The sequence below is a fragment of the Chaetodon trifascialis genome, chromosome 18 (assembly GCF_039877785.1).
Source record: "Chaetodon trifascialis isolate fChaTrf1 chromosome 18, fChaTrf1.hap1, whole genome shotgun sequence".
NCBI lineage: Eukaryota > Metazoa > Chordata > Actinopteri > Chaetodontiformes > Chaetodontidae > Chaetodon > Chaetodon trifascialis.
Window position 1 is genome coordinate 22525001 of NC_092073.1, and position 16432 is coordinate 22541432.

Genomic DNA, 16432 nt, shown 5'->3' on the forward strand with positions numbered 1-16432 from the left:
TGTACAAATGACCGGAAGGGCTGTTTACGCATCGATAGCAGCCAGTCAAACTGATGAGTGCAAAGCTGACACACACACACACACACACACACACACACACACACACACACACACACACACACACACACACACACACACACACACACACACACACACACACACACACACACAGACAGCTGCCATCGCTGAGTTCAGAGTGTTACTCTGTTGTCAGTACAAACAGAGCGCTCGCTGTGTTTACAGCTGAATGTCAGGAAAGACTAACAGAAACCTCCAAACACAATCTGGAGCCTCCTCTCGTCGGCAGCGGGAGGCGGACTTACGGTGCAGACGGGCATCGAGTCGTCCTCGCCCACCGAGTCCTCGGGGTCGTGATGCACATCCTGTAATCAGACAGAGAGACAGACGTCACGCGTTAACACACACCTGATGCACAGCGGTCACACGGTAATTAGCCCCCGCAGCGTCGCCTTCAGGCCGAGACACGTTCAGCCTGCTGTCGTCAGCGAAAACACCTCCACGTCCCCACAGAGGCTGAGTGTCAGGGTGATTTCAGTAGTAAATAAATACTGTGGCTGTGTGATGGCGCGACTAGGATCAAGGAGCATTTTGACAACAGAACTCTTGAAAGTGAGAGCAGCGCTGCGTAAGCTTAGCAGAGATGCTGCTCTACATGCTAATATGAAGCTACCTGTCGTTTGTACAGATTAAACAAATGAAATCCACCTTAATTAGTCAGTTTTACAGGTGCTGGTTGGCAGATGTTTTGATCTTTGGGCAGAGCCTGGTCCCAGTCTTTATGCTAAGCTAAGCTAACAGCCACTGGTTTCTGGCTTCAACCAAAAACAATCTATGTGGAATATACGAGATCCTCCCTGAAGAACACATGCAGCAGAGTAAGGAATACAGGCGGGAGATGAATGAAAGGAGAAAGTGTAAAACATGAGCAGAGGACATAATGAATGCAGACTTTAACGTCCTCTCATGCTGCGAGACAGTGACAGAGCAGAAATCAGACCAGCTGAGCGTCAGAGTTAAAGAGCAGGACCTTTGTGGTCCCTGTGGCAAAGCTTCTCAGGCTGCTGCGTTAAAAACACAGGTGTCAGGTATCAGTGGACCCTGTCATCAGTGGAACGCTGAGCAGACAGCGAACGCTGCGGTCCAGTTGTCTTTAACGAGGCCAGCGATCAGCCGCTCTCTAAAGACTCGCTCTGTTGTCACATCAAGGACTCTGCCGCTGCCTACACCTTCACTGTGCCGCCAAACATTCAGAGGTGAAGTACCGATGAACGAGTAGGCGTCTTTTATTTTGAAAAGCGTCTCATCGCGTCCCTCCTGCTCCCCGTGAAGAAGGACTGAAACCAGAGTTCAAATTAAAACACGGGGGGAGAAAAAGTCCCAGACGGTCACAGCGTGAGATTTATCAGCGGGGCCGCCGAACTGCGAGCGATCCCGCCTCGTCTGCTCGGCCCAAAGGACAAACACAAACAGCAGAGATGAATTAGCATTACGTAAGGCAGATTAGCAGCCGCCCGGCTTCCCTGCTGGAACAGCAGCTGTGATTCAGACACTGATAGCACTGATACTACCGCCCGACCACAACAACAATAACAACAAAAGAGATTACGGTGATTATTTACTTCGCCGTTAAGTGCAGCGCCGGGAGGATAAGCCTGCAATCTGCACGGCGGGATGAAAGAGAGATGAGAGAGGGGGAGAGGGGGGAGGGGGGGAGAGGAGAGGGGAGGCAGGCAGGGACAGCGATGGATGATGATGAGGAGGAGAGGAAGATGCAGGGATGGAAGGTGATGGAGAGGACGGGGAGGAAGGACCGCAGAGTCTGATCCCTGAGCTGACGGTCCGGTGAATCTGTGAGACACCTTCAGACCACTTTAAACTGTCTGCATGTCCACAAATATCTGTGAGTGAGTGGACAGAGGACGCTGTCATTGGGACTTCAGCTCCCATCATGGCGGCACTTTGGGGAACGTAAACAGGAAGTATGATGTTCAACTGACGGCCGCCCTGACGAGGAGGCAAACCAACCTCCCACTGCTGTAAGGACGCATGCTGCACCTGTCCCTTTTGTCCTCAGTCTGCTCTGATGTCTCCGCTACGTGTCTGTCAAACACTGACAGATGAAACGAGCCTGTTTACACCTGGTACTAACGTGATCTGCACCTGGACGACGACATCAGATCACACACCTCTGCATGACTGACATCCTGAAACGTGCAGCGCTGCCAACAAAGAGCGCGACGCTGCTGCTGGAGCTTTAGGAAGACGGGCTGATGTCTCCTGGTTCCGCCCTCTCAAATGTCAGGTCTGATGACGCTCTTTGTCGCTGTGGTGCTAAACTAAACGTTGTGGACTGTTAAAAAAGGCTGTTTCAAAGCGTCACCTCGTGCTCTTCGTCACTGCGGCCATCTTGATCTACACTCACACTGTCTCCACGTCTCAGCCCTTTGTGTGTGTGTGTGTGTGTGTGTGTGTGTGTGTGTGTGCATGTGTTGAATGATGTTGTCTTCGGGGCAAATGTCTGACAGAAGCGTCTCTTTTTCATTCCACAGCTTCGTCGCTCGCTCCTTTGTGTGTGCGAGTGGTTTCTTTGTCCCGCGGTGGCCTAGAAAAAAGCCGGTACGACAGCTTACGCTCGGCTATCACAGCCGCTGCCGCCGTGCTAACGCGGCTCAGGGGTGCAACCCAGGGGTCAAAGGTCAGTTTGACTGAGGGGAGCATCGGCGCGTCCCCGTCCAGCTGATCGGGAGGCGAAAAGAGGAAGAAGCTGCGAGCAGGTACGAGCTTGTTAGGAGGCGAGAGCGAGAAAGACGAGCTGGCTGTGACTCAGAGCATTTTTGCGTTCGAGCCTATCGTGGATCTGCCTACAGAGTGACACACACACACACACACACACACACACACACACACACACACACACACACACACATTTCTCCATGCAGCCCTTGTGACACCTCATACAGGAAGTGGACACACACACACACACACACACACACACACACACACACACACACACACACACACACACACACACACACACACACACACACACACACACACACACACACACACACACACAGACGTAAGCTCTTCCTGAATCATGCGGCCGCAGTGGCACCGCCTCCTGCTCTTTATCAAGATTCAAAAATTTGTAGGAAGGAAGAAGCAGAAAAAAACGCACAGGAGCTGTTTCTGTTTCGCTCTTCTGTCGGACGTTTGAAGACAAAGCCCTTTTTAGATCAGTCCCACACTCTGGCTTTGCCTCTCTGCGGCGACGGCTTCTGCTTTACAGCAAAGAAAGAAGAAACGCTCGCAAAAATCAGATCCCATCCAGAAGAAAAGCTTTCACACACTCTAAGAACGACCGGAGGAGCGACTGGTCGTGACGCTCGTCACCTGACTGTCACTTTGAGGCACTTTCACTCACACGTGGCGTCTTTTTAAGGCCGTTTCTGTCTGAGAAAGCCTTTATGTTACCCAATAATGACCTGACTGTCACATTACTGTCGACCTGAAATGATCGGTTCATCAGCATTTAATAAACCCTCGATGACTGTGACCGTCAGTGCAGTGAATGTCTTTGGATTCGGACTGTCCACTTTGGGAAACTGAGCATTTTTTCACTATTTTCTGACGTTTTAGAGACACAAACAGAAATAGAGGAGCCAATAAGCTGCAGATGAGTCCACAGAGGGGCTGTAGTCTTCCCGCACAGCTCTGCAGCACACGTCTGGTAGAACATTACAGTACTCGCACAGAGTACTGCAGTATGTCTGTGTACTGTGATTGTGTTTACGGTGTTAATCTCATTCAGTGTCACTTGTGCAGCTCAGCGACCACCCGAGCGTTGGCTGTACTCATGACCTTTATGCCACTTTCACCCTCTTCATTGGGTTTGTATTGATCTTTCATGTTTGTGCAATAACGCGTATTGAGCGATTACTCAACTCGCTGCTTCACCTCCTGACTTTAACGCCCATCGTGTCCCTTTATTTTTGGAAATGTGTCCTCGTAGATTCACTTCCTCAGACCGTTAGAAAGGTTCATTAAAACACCTGTGGATGAACACTGATCAACACTTGCTGATCGCTCCTTTAAAACTTATTTTAATGAACATTTTTGTTCTGAATCTGATTTTATGAGCAAATTTCTCTACTTTAAAGAATTTTCACCCTCAGATTCAGCACAGTCTCACTGCTGTGGTGTTACTAAAGACATTTAAAGCTCACATTTGGTGGGTGATAGTGACTCTACTGCTCCTTTTAGAGTACTTTAATACTCCTGTAAGAGTACTTTAATACTTCTACATGGAGTATTACAGCATGTTTGCCTGCTGTGGGTGCTCTTATGATTCTTTAGAGTGTATTTTGACCTAACTTCATGCCCCTGTAGGACTGCAGTCAGGGAGGATCTGACAGTGACTTTCAGCCTGTCTGGAGCCGCTTTAGCATCAGCCGGGTGATGCTAACAGGCGCCGCGCCGCGCCGCGCCGCACCGCGCCGCGCCGGGTGCTACCTGTCTGCGCGCGGGCACTGCAGCGCTCCAGCCCGGCTCAAAGTCACTAAACTGTCCACCACTTTGACCCGAGGACGAGCCAAAGTGTCCCCCGGTGTGTTAGTTTGACGTCTCACCTCTCCGGGCGTCCCCCCCAGCGGCATCTTCTGCCAGGGATCCGCCAGCTGAGCCAGAGGCATCTCGTCCTCGTCGCCGCTCGACTTTTCTCTCGTTTTTCCTCTTTCTGCTCCGGCTGCTCGTCCCGCCCTCGGTCGACACTTTCAGTCCGCCCGGTTCCTCCCAGCGCTCTTTTCTTTTCTTTCTTTTGGGTATTTTTGGCTAGTTCCTTCTCTAGTTCCGTCTCTGTTTCCTCTGCCTCTTCGTGTCGGTTAGAACCGAACCGCCACCGACCGACCGAGCCGAGCAGAGCCGAGCGAACAGCTTCTAATTCCGTATCTGCTGCGTCGCTGAGACCGCCCCTTCCTCCGGAGAGACAAACATGAGGAAAAGCAGCGAGGAGGACGCCCTGTTTCTGATTCTGACTGACTCAACACACACTCACACACTCTCTCACACACTCTCACACACTTATCTCTCTCTCTCACTTCCGTTGTTTCCCAATATGGCGGCCGGTGTCGGCTTACCTGTCCGTCAGCCTGCTGCGTCACTCCTGCGTCACGTCAGGAGGCGGCAGCCTGAGGTCACCAGCAAAGTCAACTCTGCTCTGGCATCGCTTTTACTCTGATTTATTCCACTTTTCATGGATTAAACAATGAGATCAGAGACTGATTAACAAAGTAAAGCAAAGAAAATAAAATGAATGAATTTCATTCATTCAAAACAAAGCGCACGAGGTCTGGAAGGTAACTGAGTACATTTACTCAAGTACTGCACAGTACAAAGCTGAGATCGGCTATTTGTACTTTTCAGGATACAGGGGGTATTACTGGCTACTTTTACTCCATTAAAGTATTTAATTAGTGATTACAAGTCAAAATGCTGACAGTAAAGTCTGCGCACAAACACACAAAGAGCTCCTAAACTGCACGTGTCGAGCTCTGGACTAAAGAAACAAGACTCAGTTTTGTATTGAAACAACAAAAACGCTGTTAAAATGATTAAAATCAATCATGGCTTGTTCTTATAAATAAAGTTTGGAGGATATTTAAGACGAAAACAGATCCAGAAAGAAGGAATAAACTCAGAAAGATCTTGAAGGAAGTTACTTATGTTCTCATCTGGAGCTGAAACGATTAATCAATCAACCGAAAGTTAATCGCCAACTCTTCTGTTGATCGAGGATGTGCTGCTTTCCTTCATTTTATGTGACAGTAAACTGAACATTTGGGGGTTTGGAGCCATTTGAAGACGTCACCTTGGTTTTTAGGAAACAGATTACAGGATTATTTTATTTTCACTGCTTTGGGTAACTCATTGATTAACTGAGAGAATAATCAGAACTCGTGCCTGCAGTGGCGAGGCCTGCTCGTGTCTTTGATGTCACAGGACGCTGAATGAGACTGAAGAGATGAAATTAGTAAACTCTCGTTAAAGCCTGTTTGCACTGGATCAGTCACAACACTTCAGTTTGATTGACAGCTTGTTGACTGTGATGTTTGGTTTCCATGACTGCCGATAAACAAACTGCTTTTCCAGCCTGGTGGCGACATCTAGTGGTCAGTATCAGATCCCTCAAGTAAAAGTATGGAGTGTACTTCAAGTACCGAAAAAGTCCTCAGTGCAGTGAAGTGTCCCCTGTCGTCCTCCGGTCTCATTGGATCACTGTGTCTCCTCATTCTTGTCAAAGCAGGACGTTCCCGTTGGAGCTGGTTGAGGTGGAGCTCATTTTAACTGTTTTGTGATCCTTTTCATTCTGGATCAATCTGCTGATCGCTTTCTCCATCAATCGATCAATCGTTTGTTTTGGAAACGTTGTGAAAACAGTGAGAAATGTGGTCACAATGAGGCCAAAATGACACCTCCACCATGTTTGTTTGGTCCAGCAGTCCAATTTGGTCCACCAGTCCCTTTTCTGAATTTAAGCAGAAAAGCACATAATCAAAGAAATACTCCAGTATTTAAACTGCTTAAAGAGTACTTTAGTAAATGTACATTTTTGACTGTGATGGCGGAAGAACAAAGTGATTCACGGCTGCAAACGTCACCTTCAACATGAGTTTGAGTTTTCAGGTGAAACCTTCACAGCGACTGATGTTTGTGTGAACGGCTGATCTTTAACAACAGAAATATCAATATTCTTAATATTCAAAGAGGCAGTTTGACACAAGTCCAAACTTCAAGTCATTCTCTCCACTTTTCACAGACACAAGAAACACAAACAGCATTAACCTCCTGCTTCTTTATGCATTTATTTTACAGCCAAACAGTCTCTCAGGTCAGCAAACAGCTTCACATCGGATCAGTTCAGGGTCAGTGACTCAACCTTCCCGGAGAAAAAGGATCACCAAACAGAAAATAAAGTCAGTTCTGCAGTTTCAAGCCTTTAAATCTGACAACACGGATACTCGCTCCATGTTTTAAGTGCATCTTCACAAGTAACAGACATACAAAGTAAAATGTGCCCGGACAAACTGTAAAGCAGCAGAGGAGAGCGTCAGTCCTGAGGAACCATCCAGAATCACATTTGACCTTTTCATCCTGCTTCAGTGCAGCTGGATGGAAGGTGAAGCAGCTGGTCGGCGGTCGGACGAGCGTTTCGTGTACATCACTCAACGTCTGCTGAATGTTAAATATTTAGTTTGCAGATTGAACTCACTGTTAAATATCAGCTGACAGCACTGACTGACAGGGCGAATCTCTACAAGTGCACACACACATAGCTTCATAGGAAACACATAGGAAGTACTTCCCACCTCGCTGTGAAAATGACTGAAAACAAAGAGGTGTGAAAGTCAAAGACTGACTGCTCTCACTCCACCGACTCCACGGTCATGATTGCCTTTCCAAACTTACTGCTGGTTTCTTGGAGGGAACGTGTTTCTTAAGGTGGAATACATTTTTTCTGAACAGTTAAAAGCTGGAAAACAGTGGAAAAAAAAGCTGCTCAAAAGTGGAGGAGACGCGCCACAGTGGAGGAAATAAAAGGGAGAAGAGGAGCGTACGTTTTGTGCGTATAATGCGCCGCCCTGCCTCCTTTTCTAAACCTGTCAATCAAACTCACGTTCGACACGTCTGGCGGTCTGATGTGCGGCACAGCGAACGACAGACGGAAGAAATCAATATTTCTCTATAAAACTCTAAATAAACAACACTGACGGGTTTCAGGGCCCGTTAAGGTGCGGAATGCTGCGATCGAACATCGAGGACGAAGCTGCTGAACATCTGGGTGTTTCTCAAAGTCAGGGCGTCGTGCAGAGGAGGAGGAGGGGCTCTACTCTGGATGAAGATCAGACGGTGGGTGTGTGTGTGTGTGTGTGTGTGTGTGTGTGTGTGGATATCTGGAGTGTACGTGTGCGAGTCTAGCTGACGGACTTGAGCGTGGACCAGGGGTTGGTCCCGCGGACCTCCAGCGGCGGGCTGTTGTGGAAGATGTAGTTGCAGAGCTCCTCCAGCGGCGGCTCCGGATCGGACGTGGCAAACTGAGCCGCCTCCTCCACCTCCTTACGGATGGCGACGTCGATTTCCTGACGGGACAGAAAGAACTCACGGTCAGCTTTAACTCAGAGCCGTTCACACTGAGCAGACAGAGCAGGTCTGAAGGTAACCTGCTGGTAACACTGAAGCTGTCTCCATCAGGTGTCAGGTGTCTTTTATACGAGCGTCCCCTGAACTCACCATCGCACCACTGGAAGCTAATGTCTGTTTTGTTCAGTTCAGGCTTTGAACGTCTCCAGAGACAGAGACAATATGAGGTCAGATCTGAGTTCATACAGCCGAGTGGGCGTCTGCGATTCAGCGTTTCCACCGAGGTCAGCGCTCGGCTCAGGATGCCTCCTCCACCTCCTCCACCTCCAACGAAGAACGCGGCTGTTTCTCGCCAACCGCCAACCAAATTTTCTCGAGAAATTCTGATGGTGCTTTTAGATTAGAGACAGTTTCCACGAGTGTCAGCTAAACTCTTGTTAGAGATTGGACAGTTGTCATGGCGACCTTGAAAGGTTTTGACTCCGCCCAAAGCAGATGAGTCACTGTGCAGAGGTGCTTATCAGGAATACCTCAACAAGCTGTTTTCAATGTGCACTTTCACCCCTTCACACTTCAGCTTGAGCCTTTTTTTTACTGAGTATGATCAAAATCATGTTCCATTTGTCTTTGCAGTTAAACGTTGCAAAAGCAAATTCCACTTCCTGTCAGGCAGAAAACCAACGAACGCTCGAACGCACGTCACAGGAAGTATTTCAGGGTCAAAGCTTCAGGCCACTGACAGGAACAGCTGAGGAAGACGCTCAGGTCGGTTCAGTTTCCGTCTCGACTTTATGAGAAGCCACAGAATTTGTCATTTATGAGACGTTGTGAAAAATCATCAACCTGTGGCGATGGCGCCAAATCCAACTTGGTGCACTGAAGGCGCCGTGCAATCGCGTCCCTTCACCCTGAACTGCAGTGTTTTTGGTGACTTTGTAAAATAATTCCAGGATGATCAATCGAACACTGAGCGCCTGCTGTGATCATTTTAGCCGAGAGGCTGTGCGCCTGACTCATGGACCAATCAAAGGCTGCCCTCCTGACTCCTGGACCAATCAAAGGCTGCCCTCCTGACTCCTGGACCAATCAGAGGCTGTGTGCCTGACTCATGGACCAATCAAAGGCTGCCCTCCTGACTCATGGACCAATCAAAGGCTGCCCTCCTGACTCCTGGACCAATCAGAGGATGAATCTGTCTGAGCGTGTGTGGCAGCTTGACACTCAAACACTGTACAATGGAATAAATAATAATAAAGTGGGATCTTACTCATTATTTGTATCTTAAACTAAAGAAGAAGAAGCTGAATGGTTGTGAGAAATCAAAACATGACTCAGCAGTCCTGATTGTGGCTGCGGTGCTCATGGCTGCTCATCATGTGCGACACCAAGTGGTAAAAGTTGGTATTACCACTCTAGTATTTGGCTTCATATCAAACCGGTTTGAACATTACTGCATCAGTCTCTGGACGGTGGCGTTCAATTCAATTCAATTCAATTCAATTCAATTCAATTCAATTTTATTTGTATAGCGCCAAATCACAACAGAAGTTGTCTCAGGACACTTTCCATATAGAGCTGGTACAGACCAAGCTCTTTTGGTCTGTGTGAGCTCGTGTGAGCTGCTGCGATGGACGACGCTGGACGAAGCGTCCTTTCGCTGCAGCTCGTTATGCAGACGCCACAGTTTGTGTGTTGGTGTGTGCGCGCTCACCTTGAACTCCTCCGCAGACGCCATGTTGTTGCTGAGCATGCGCTCCTTCAGCATGGAGATGGGGTCGCTCTTACTGCGCACTTCCTGAATCTCCTCACGAGTGCGGTAGCTACAGGAAGTTACATCACAGTGAGCACAAAGTCTTCCCTGCTGGGTCGAGCACATGTCCACCTGTATCTAAGTTTACTCACCTGACACCTGGGTCGCTCATGCTGTGTCCATGGTAACGGTAGGTCTGCAGCTCCATGACAATGGGACCCTGAGACACACAAGAGGACATTTCTCAGGACAGATCCAGAGAATAAAGGCTAGAGGTGGATTAGAGGACGCTCAGCTCACCTTTCCTGATCTGCAGTAGTCTGCAGCAAACTGTGTGGCCTCTCTGACACACAGGACGTCCATCCCGTCCACCTGCGAGACAAGAGGAGGAGTAAGAGGAGGAGGAGGAGGAGGAGGAGGTCAGAGACGAACAAACAGCAGTCTTCCAGGAAGCTCACTGTGCAGCCTTTTCGGCCGTTTGTGTGCAGTATCATACATGAGCATCTGACGTCTGAGTGGATGCTCACACCTGCAACTGCCAGGACGGACTGTCTCCTCCTGTTCTAGTCTCGGTCCATACAGGCCAGCTGCAGCGTACGGCCAAAGACACACTGCAGCTCCCGCCCAAGACCGCCGAGGTTAGCATCGACATCGCCGATCACACACATACGGATACAAAACCTGCAGTCACCACCTGCATGTTACAAACCAGCTCCGCACACACGGGACGCAGAAACAGCCACGCCAGGCCAGCAGGTGGCGACTAATTAACATCTTTAAGGTGCACGGCCCGGCAGCGCCGTCCATCATCGTTGTTGATTCACGTGCGTGCTCGCATGCAAAGCAACAACGGGCATGTGGGAATTAAAGCGTTTTAACAAATCAGCATTTCAGAAGACGCTTTAAAAAATCTGTTTTTGCAAAATATCCGTGTGCGTCACGGCGTGAGACGGCCTGTCTAAGTGTCCCCCCGCGGCTCTACGCCTGCGTCTCACTCTGATTCCTGGTATGAAGTCTCCTCTCTTGTAGTAGTCGGTGCAGGCGGACGCTCTCTCCACCGACGTGCCCATCCCGTACTTGTTGTTCTCGCAGATGAAGATGCACGGCAGCTTCCACAGGGCGGCCATGTTGAACGACTCAAACAGCTGGCCCTGATTGGATCAGAGAGGACGGGAGTCGGTAGGTAGAAAAAAAAATTCATATCGCCATCAACGTGTTTTAATACACGGGCAGGATAATCACCTGATTGGCCGCTCCGTCTCCGTAGAGGGTGACGCACACCTGGTTGTTGCCTTGGTACTGGCAGGCCAGAGCGATGCCGGCTCCCAGAGGAATCTGGACAAATCACAGCTGAGTTACGTTCAACGGCACTGAATCATGGCGCTCTGCTCGTCTGCGGGCTCCACAGCTGCAACAGGTGATCAACCAGAACAGCTGAGGTCTGTTCTGCTGCAGCTGGAACGCTTACCTGCGCTCCCACGATGCCGTTGCCTCCGTAGAACTGCGGCGCGTACATGTGCATCGAGCCTCCTTTGCCTTTGGCCACGCCACTTCTACGACCTGAGGAGGAGTGAAGACGAGGAGTGACGGCGCTGAAGGTGGAAGTGCGACTCAACTGCACAGCTTCTGGTTTTTAACCTCTCACCTGTGAGCTCGGACAGGATCTCTTTGATGGCGGTGCCGCGGGTGTACGTGTATCCGTGGGCGCGGTAGGCGGTGATCAGGTGGTCAGAGGGGTTGATGGCGGCCTCGATGCCGGCAGCACAGGCTTCCTGCAGCAGAAGACACGCCTCAGGACAGGCAGGCAACACTTCACTGCACTCTGATGCTGCAGGTTCAGGTCTGAGACTTCTGTGCTTTGCTTCATAGATGTTGCATTATCTTTGATTTAATGAATTCTATGTTTCACTTGTATTTCACACATTGTCTTTGTTTTATTTTCATCTCTCTGATGCTGCCTTTCAGACACTCAGACAATAAAATGTTCTATTCCAGAGACGATTCTGGGAAATAAAGGTTATACAACACAAAGGAAATCAAAGTAACATCCGATTCTCATGTCAGACTGACGCAGTCACACCAAGCAGACAAACAGGACCAGGTCCACACCTCGTCCGTCAGGTGTCCTCACCTGTCCGTCGTACAGGTGACAGAAGCCTCTGATGATCTTCTGTTTGTAGAGCTGATCGGCTTTGAGCTCCATGCGTCTTATGGTCTGCATGACGCGGTAATACTGCAGGCCCTGATCCCGGGTCAGTGCCGCCTTCGCCGGAGGACCCTCCTCCAGACGGTGCACGTCGCATTTCTACGGGCCAGAAAAACATCATTCAACAGGAAGTTTGAAGGAACATAAAGACAATCTGTGCAACGTTCCTGAAGGTTCTTCTTCTTTGTTTCTGCCCACCTTGATGTCAAAGGTCGCCTGAGGGGTGAAGTCAGCGAAAGAGCGGGAAACCACCACTCTGGCACCCTGGTGACCAAAAACACACATCACGCATCGGTCAAACACACACACACGGCTCATAATCATGACACGTAACGAACACGAAGCAAAGCACACGGGTCTTCCACATGGACGGCACGAAGGCCCCTCCTCTTCACAGCAGGCGGAGGACAGGTGAGGCTACAGGTGTCAGGGACCAGGTGTGAGGTCTGTGGACGGACAACTACTGCACAGCTGTGTGTGTGGAGGTCAGTAACAGGGTGGGAGAACACCAGCCAGATGTTCAGCCGGCTCTGAATATCGTTTACTCCACCGACAACGGCTCGAGAGGAGAGCGCCGTTTACGAAACGCTTCAGACGGTTTCAGCTCTGCTGTCGAGTCAATGAACAGGAAATGTGGATATCTGAGGAAACACCTGCAGGACTGACAGAAACTTCACTGCTGAACGTCCAGTTTGATGATTCTGATGAAGTTTCAGTTCAACCAACTGAAGCGTTTTCATTTTTAGGGAGAAAAATTTTCATTTCTCACCTTGAAATGTCAGTTTGAATGGAACAGATCCACTTTGAGGTTTTTTACCAGCACAAACTCTCTTTCACGCTTCACTTAAAGCAAACAAACAAGTCCAAAAAGTGCGGAGGATGAAATCTAGATTGACAGTAACTGATCGAACTTCATGTGCTGAGGAAGACCACGTGATGGGGAGGAAGGTCGTGGGCAGACCTCGGGGGGCTGGGTTTGTCAAATGTGACTTTTTGTTTATGTCTTAAAGCAGTGGAACATGATTCATCAGCAAATACGTCGAGATAAACTGATGATTTAAAAGTGTTTAACAAGGAAACATGCCATGAAATGAAATATGACGTCACAGCTGCTGCTTTTCTCCACTTTCCATCTTTGGAAATCTTTGGAATCTTTGGAAACTGACTTTCTGACTTAAAGACTAAAAGATTAATAAAAACAAAGACAGACAGATCAGGAAATAACGAAAGACTTCACATAAAACCTGTGAAATGCTAAACGTGGATGGTTAAAGAAAGGCACACATGTGATTGGCTGTGACTTTCTGCTTCAATCTGAGTTTTTTGAACCACAGCGAGCGGCTGCTGTCGACGGTGCTTTTCTTCTGACTGAACGCTGACGAGCGGCAGCGGCCTGCAGACACACGCTAACCTTCCCACCCGTGTTAGTGATCAGGCAGACATGGAGGAGCTACACGTGTTCTTACTGGTCTGTCTGGCTGGTCGGTCTGGCCGCTAACTAACCCGGCAGCGGACGCTCCAGTACTGACTGGAGGCGGTTTAGGTGGTTGCCGTTGAGTTTCTGCCGAGGCGGGCGCCGCCGGTGCGGTCAGATTGACGTACTCTGACAGGTCAATCAGCAACTGGGGAACACAGGAGCCAACCAATCAGAGCAGAGCAGAGCAGAGCAGAGCAGAGCAGAGCAGAGCAGCACAGCCAGAGGAGCTCTAAGAGTGACATCTACAGGTGAGACCAGCAGAGGCAGCAGCTAAATGGAGAATGACACACACACACACACACAGATGATGATTTCTTGCTTCTAGAGGCTAAAATAAGGACAAACACTCTGGAGGACATGGAGACCAGCACCAGCCCATCAGTGTCTACACGTCAGCTGATGTTTCACAACTGACACAACATTTTAAACGCTGTTGTTTGGATAAATGTGATGAAATGCATCGACTTTTGGGGCATTTGATTAAAGTAATTTTCTCATGATTTCACCCAGAAACAGTTCAGACAGCAGATATATCATAAAACTACACACACTGTGATCAAAGTCTTAATCCACTTCATCCAGACCTCCTTTAACTGGTGCATCGTGATCATCACTGAAACAATTAACAACACTTAAACTCTGCATCAAAGCACGGATGCTGATTCTCAGGCTGCATGTCAAGATGTTGACTAAAGTTATTTCTTTCTTTCTTTCTTTTCAAGCAAACCACTGTCTGTCCTCCCTGACTGATAAAAGCGTGACTTTTCTTTAAGCACAGCTGGTAAATGTTGTGTCACTGTAAAACACCGCTGGGACGTTTCTGAGCTGGGAAACGAGGTTCAACTGTGCTACCACAGATGATCAGATTATTGATAACATCACAGCGTACAGAAATTAAAAGAAAACAAAACAAAACACAAGGCTCATGTTTGGGACGAGCATTTCAATGAAATCCAAAGATTTAAAGGCTAACTCAACCAAACAGTGAAGCAGTTTTGATCGGCCGCAGGAGAACAAGACGTGGTGATCTACTGTGTTTCACTGTGATCTCACTGACGAGCACCTCCTCCTCCTCCTCCTCCTCCTCCTCTAGAGGAGCTCCCTGGGAAACATCTGTGCAGGGGGACAAACATCAGCAGAGCATCGAGCCGCTTACCTCTGACACTGTCTGGGCTCCCTACGGTTCAGGCCGGGGGAGGGGGAGAGGAGGGAGAAAAGCAAGAAATAAATGGGGATTGTTGTGTGAGTGTGTGTGTGTGTGTGAGAGGGTGAATGAGGAGGGAGTGGAAGCGGGGGGGGGAGAACGCAAGCAAGAGATGTGCAGATCACAAAGCAAGAGACAGCAGGTTTCCTACAGTCAGGAGAGGCTTAAACCTCCTAAAATAACTCTGCTTCTCTTTCAGTGCACATTTCTAAAGAAGGTCTTACAAAACAAAGGCAGCCGATGGACAAACTGACTGTAGGAGGCCTGAAGCCTCTGAAACACCACAGCACACACAGACAGCATGCTGACGGCCTTTAAAGCTGAATATGCAGAGTGAAGGTGGAGGCACTGATGAAACCAATATCTGCTACTCACCGTCTGTCAGCTGACATTCACAGGAAGTTAAAGTTAAAAACAGGCAGCTTTTCAATCTTAAAGCTTTACACAGTGTGATTAAAAACTAGCATATCGAGTTATTATTAGTTATTTTGCACATATGAAGAGTGAAACACTGGTGTCAGTTTGAGTGATTTGAAATTAAGATATCAAACAGTCTCTGGGCGCTTTCAGTCAATCAAGTCCAAGTTTGACAAGATTAAGTTTCAGCTTCGAGGTGTAAAATCGTTCTTGTCTGTTTTCCTCATAACAACAAATGACTCTTTAAACTCTTATTTTGAAAAGATTTTGGGGTATTTTAAGTGAAACAAATGGAGGCCAGATTTAGCCTTGAGGTGCGTTTATAATCCGATATTGGTCAGTATTGATCACATCAGTGCTCCTGAGGAAGGCAAACCAACACGAACACTCAGAGAAGACGAAGATTAACTGTAGACACACATTTTGAGTCACGGCCGAGGCGACACGTCTGTGCGCGAGCTAACTGTTAGCTCCCGAGCTTTCCCCGCGTTTATCCGCGCCCCCGTTTACATTTTCACTTTGCCAGTCAACAATGTACAAGCACAAATCACATATCCGAGCACAGCATGCAAACTGCAAAGTAAGAGTCAAGCTACGCACTGTGGCTAACATGCTATCCGCTCACAAGGTCAGCCCCGTAACGCTACCAAACAAAACCAGGCTAGCTAACGTTAGCATTAGCTTTGAAACGGCCCCCAGCTCGACGTTAAGCCCCCGACCACTCACCACATTCCTGCCAGTGATCCTGCAAAGTGCGTTAGAGATAATGGTTAACATATTTTGCATGCTACTGAACGACGACCCGGCTCTTAAAGGATTATGACTGCGGTTGTTAGTGGCTGCTGGCTGTTAATTCCATGCAAGCGTCCGTCTATGTAAACACTCCGGGGGACACTGAATGCATCGAACAATGGTTCCGCAACGGTTTTTATAGCGGCCCAGAAAGTCAGTTTACGATTTAATTCAGAACAAAACCTCGTGAAGCGTGTGTAAAGAAACGTAAAAGGTTAAGAATAAAGACAAAGGAATACATAAAAGAAAATAATCCATATCATTTTTAAATAGTAATGTAGATTAAAGGAAGAAACATTTGGGGATCAATCATTTAAAAGATAAATGGCAGGTTTTTTGTTCACAAAAAAAATCAAGTTCAAGTTCCAATTCTTTTAACGAAGCAGGAATATAGATTGCTTCTTCCATGTCATTAAAATTACATGTTAA

General features: G+C 48.3%; 2 protein-coding genes across 5 annotated transcripts in view; both read right to left on the reverse strand.

The window, feature by feature from the left end:
* rps6ka3b (ribosomal protein S6 kinase, polypeptide 3b) overlaps nt 1-5074 on the reverse strand; it is a 36026-nt gene extending 30952 nt beyond the window's left edge. Inside the window, exons 1-2 of one of the 2 annotated variants that reach the window (XM_070985551.1) lie at nt 4650-5074; nt 324-383 (exon numbers count right to left, since the gene is read on the reverse strand). In XM_070985551.1, coding sequence (XP_070841652.1) covers nt 324-383; nt 4650-4712 — 123 coding nt within the window. In that variant the 5' untranslated portion in view covers nt 4713-5074. The remainder of the gene's footprint in view (nt 1-323; nt 384-4649) is intronic. The other variant, XM_070985550.1, reaches the window with a different exon arrangement.
* Nucleotides 5075-6591: 1517 nt separating this feature from the next.
* On the reverse strand, nt 6592-16107 carry pdha1b (pyruvate dehydrogenase E1 subunit alpha 1b). 3 transcript variants are annotated; one of them, XM_070986094.1, is made up of 13 exons: nt 15938-16107; nt 14747-14767; nt 13580-13735; nt 12312-12377; nt 12039-12212; nt 11553-11679; nt 11376-11467; nt 11150-11242; nt 10903-11058; nt 10208-10279; nt 10060-10127; nt 9869-9977; nt 6859-8156 (listed from the first exon to the last, which is right to left on the reverse strand). In XM_070986094.1, exons 1-13 carry the CDS (start codon nt 15995-15997, stop codon nt 7992-7994), a joined length of 1359 nt encoding a protein of 452 aa, XP_070842195.1. In that variant the 5' UTR covers nt 15998-16107; the 3' UTR covers nt 6859-7991. The 3 variants fall into 3 exon arrangements, with proteins under 3 accessions (XP_070842196.1, XP_070842195.1, XP_070842197.1); XM_070986095.1 differs by lacking the exon at nt 13580-13735 and having other exon boundaries at nt 6592-8156; XM_070986096.1 differs by lacking the exons at nt 13580-13735; nt 14747-14767.
* Nucleotides 16108-16432: the final 325 nt, after the last annotated feature.